The sequence below is a fragment of the Amphimedon queenslandica genome, unplaced genomic scaffold, assembly GCF_000090795.2.
Source record: "Amphimedon queenslandica unplaced genomic scaffold, v1.1 AMPQUscaffold_13513, whole genome shotgun sequence".
NCBI lineage: Eukaryota > Metazoa > Porifera > Demospongiae > Haplosclerida > Niphatidae > Amphimedon > Amphimedon queenslandica.
The window spans coordinates 499,719-502,233 of record NW_003546251.1 but is presented as its reverse complement, the minus strand read 5'-3'; the positions used below and the strand labels follow the sequence as shown (position 1 = coordinate 502,233).

The 2,515-nt window shown below is 36.4% G+C and overlaps 1 protein-coding gene and 2 long non-coding RNA genes across 3 annotated transcripts; 2 read left to right on the top strand and 1 right to left on the bottom strand.

The window, feature by feature from the left end:
- The first annotated feature begins 6 nt into the window (after positions 1–6).
- On the top strand, positions 7–998 carry LOC109586838 (uncharacterized). Its single transcript, XM_020003063.1, has 4 exons — positions 7–278; positions 335–493; positions 547–626; positions 678–998. The coding sequence occupies exons 1-4, from the start codon at positions 65–67 to the stop codon at positions 921–923; spliced, it is 699 nt and encodes a 232-aa protein (XP_019858622.1). The 5' UTR covers positions 7–64; the 3' UTR covers positions 924–998.
- Positions 999–1,735: 737 nt separating this feature from the next.
- On the bottom strand, positions 1,736–2,509 carry LOC109587500 (uncharacterized). The gene is made up of 2 exons (XR_002187646.1): positions 2,244–2,509; positions 1,736–2,093 (listed from the first exon to the last, which is right to left on the bottom strand). It is a non-coding gene; the product is annotated as an uncharacterized LOC109587500 (long non-coding RNA).
- On the top strand, positions 2,077–2,381 carry LOC109587492 (uncharacterized). The gene is made up of 2 exons (XR_002187643.1): positions 2,077–2,151; positions 2,194–2,381. It is a non-coding gene; the product is annotated as an uncharacterized LOC109587492 (long non-coding RNA).
- Positions 2,510–2,515: the final 6 nt, after the last annotated feature.

The window sequence follows — 2,515 nt, the reverse complement described above, 5'->3', positions numbered from 1 at the left end:
GAAATACTTTTATAAAATTGCCGATGCCATAAAATTAGACTGTATTACCTTTGCGACCCAACTGATGTCGGCGTCTCTCATTGATCAATCCGTGGTCGAAGAGATCACTCTTACTCCAGGATTGACTCCACCTTACAAGGCAAATATTGTCCTCTTTAAAGTTCAACCTGGACTGAAGAATTCTAAAGATCCAGTCAAGTTTTTCATAGACTTTTGCTCTGTTCTTAAAGACTATGCTCATGCAAAAGAGATTGCAATTGACATGATGCGGGATGCTAGTAAGCAGTAAAATTACTAAATTTACTTTGACCTCTCTCTCTCTCTCTTCTCTAAGATTTAAGTTTTCCTGAAGCTCCACCACTTGTAGTTCACCACAACACTGCTCCTACTGTTACTATTCCTCCTCCAACACACACTCCTAGTGCTCATGGTACTGCTATGGCAGGAGCCTCTACCTCTGCTTCAACTGGTATTGTTGCTGAAGCACCTTCATGTATGTGAAAGTAAAAGAATCCTTGTAAATTATTACTTAGTATTTCTCTTCAGATGATTTCTCTCAATATCATGATGTTAATAGGTATGGGCAACCAACTATGATTGAGTTGCTGAACTGGATTGTTGCTAAAGTAAGTCTATAGTTTTAATGAGCAATTATTCTATTCTCATTAATGGAATAGAATCCCAGTATTTGGAATGAAGTTGGTGGCCAGTTAGGCATATCAGAGGGAAGTCTGAAGGCTATACAGATGAATATTTCATTTGGAGCAAACCCCAAACTCCTTTTTAAAGAAGTTTTGTCTTTATGGGATAGAAGTCGCTCTAGGCCTTATACCTGGGGGACAATCTTAGATGCACTGGCTTCTCCTATTGTTGAACATGTTGGACTTGCACAAGATGTTGCTAGAAAACTGGACAGTAAATAATGTAACAGTAGTTGATACGTAATGTAAAAGATTATGCATGATTTAATTGAAGATCATGAAATTTGATGTACACAATGATATTGAGCACCAATGTGCTGTGTACTGTATAGTGGGTTTTTTGAGGATAACAATTTTTGCGGTTTTTTAAGATTCGCAAAATTGAAAATCAATTTAATACAGTACAAGATGGCATAACAGTAGAAATTTGCGAGAATTAATTTTGTGAACCTCCAGATACAGATTGTTTGTGAAAATTATTATCCTAAAAAATGCTATATGGTAGTTAGTATCCTACTATAATCGTCAGTGGGAGTGTTAATGCGTGTGTGCTCTATTACATGGATAATATGTCATGTATAATATATATATATATATATATATATATGTTATCTAGTATGTTTATAGTATGTTATTTATGCCTAATTGCTACTTGGTAGTAGCTAGAGTAGTATAGTGAGTTGTGGTTATGATGTTGCAGGTGCTGCAAAATCTTTCCATTTGACATTCATGTCCTCTTGAAATATTCCAAATACTTTTACATTGCTCTTCTTGCCTTTCAACACACTTTGAATATAGTGTTACACTGCCATTTTGTTACTTCATTGCAATAGCTAAGATATTCATCACTTGCTCCATTTCTTTGATCTCATGCATGATGCATATAACATCAACTGTAAGAGAATGAATAGGAAGAGGGAGAAAGGGCTTCATCTTTTTTTGTTATTAATGCTATTGCAATTTTTGTGTGCAAAAGAAATATTTGATGTGGAATTTAAATATTACTGGTATCATCAGTGTTGAGTGAGTTTTAATTATTATTGATAATTATCACACCAAGCGAAAAGATTAAAAGCAAAATTATTGATAATTATCATACCAAGCCTAAAAAGATTAGAAACAAAATTATTGATAATTATCCCACTAAGCTAGAAAAGATTAGAAGCAAAAATCACATCACTGAAGCTAGAAAAGATTAGAAACAAAATGTTTCTATGTACCTATAGCTATAAAATTGCCTAAAAATAAAACACAAAAACATTAATTATTAGTTAATTCATTTTATGTGTTCATCCAGCCCCCTTTTATGTCCTTTCTCACTCTTATGTATTAGATCGTGTATTTTCTGTATTTGATCGAGATCGTGAATTAGATAATGTCTTGGATCGTGACCTTTCTCTCTCTTCTGGTGTCGGTCCCTCTTCTGATGGTGTTGGCTTCCCTTCTGCAGGTGTTGGCTTCTCTTCTGCAGGTGTTGGCTTCTCTTCTGCAGGTGTTGGCTTCTCTTCTGGTGTTGGGTGCTCCTCTGTCTTAGATCGTGACCTTTCTCTCTCTTCTGGTGTCGGTCCCTCTTCTGATGGTGTTGGCTTCCCTTCTGCAGGTGTTGGCTTCTCTTCTGGTGTTGGGTGCTCCTCTGTCTCAGCGGGTGGTGTCTTTTCTTTCTTGCCTGGTGTTGGTGGCTCTTCTGTCTTAGATGGTGTTTTTTCTTTCTCTTCTGGTTTCTTCTCATTGCAAAGTGGTAGCGATTCTTCTTTAGTGATCTGACACTCATGTTTCAATCCAGTCCTCAGGCACACAGTACAGTTCTTACATGC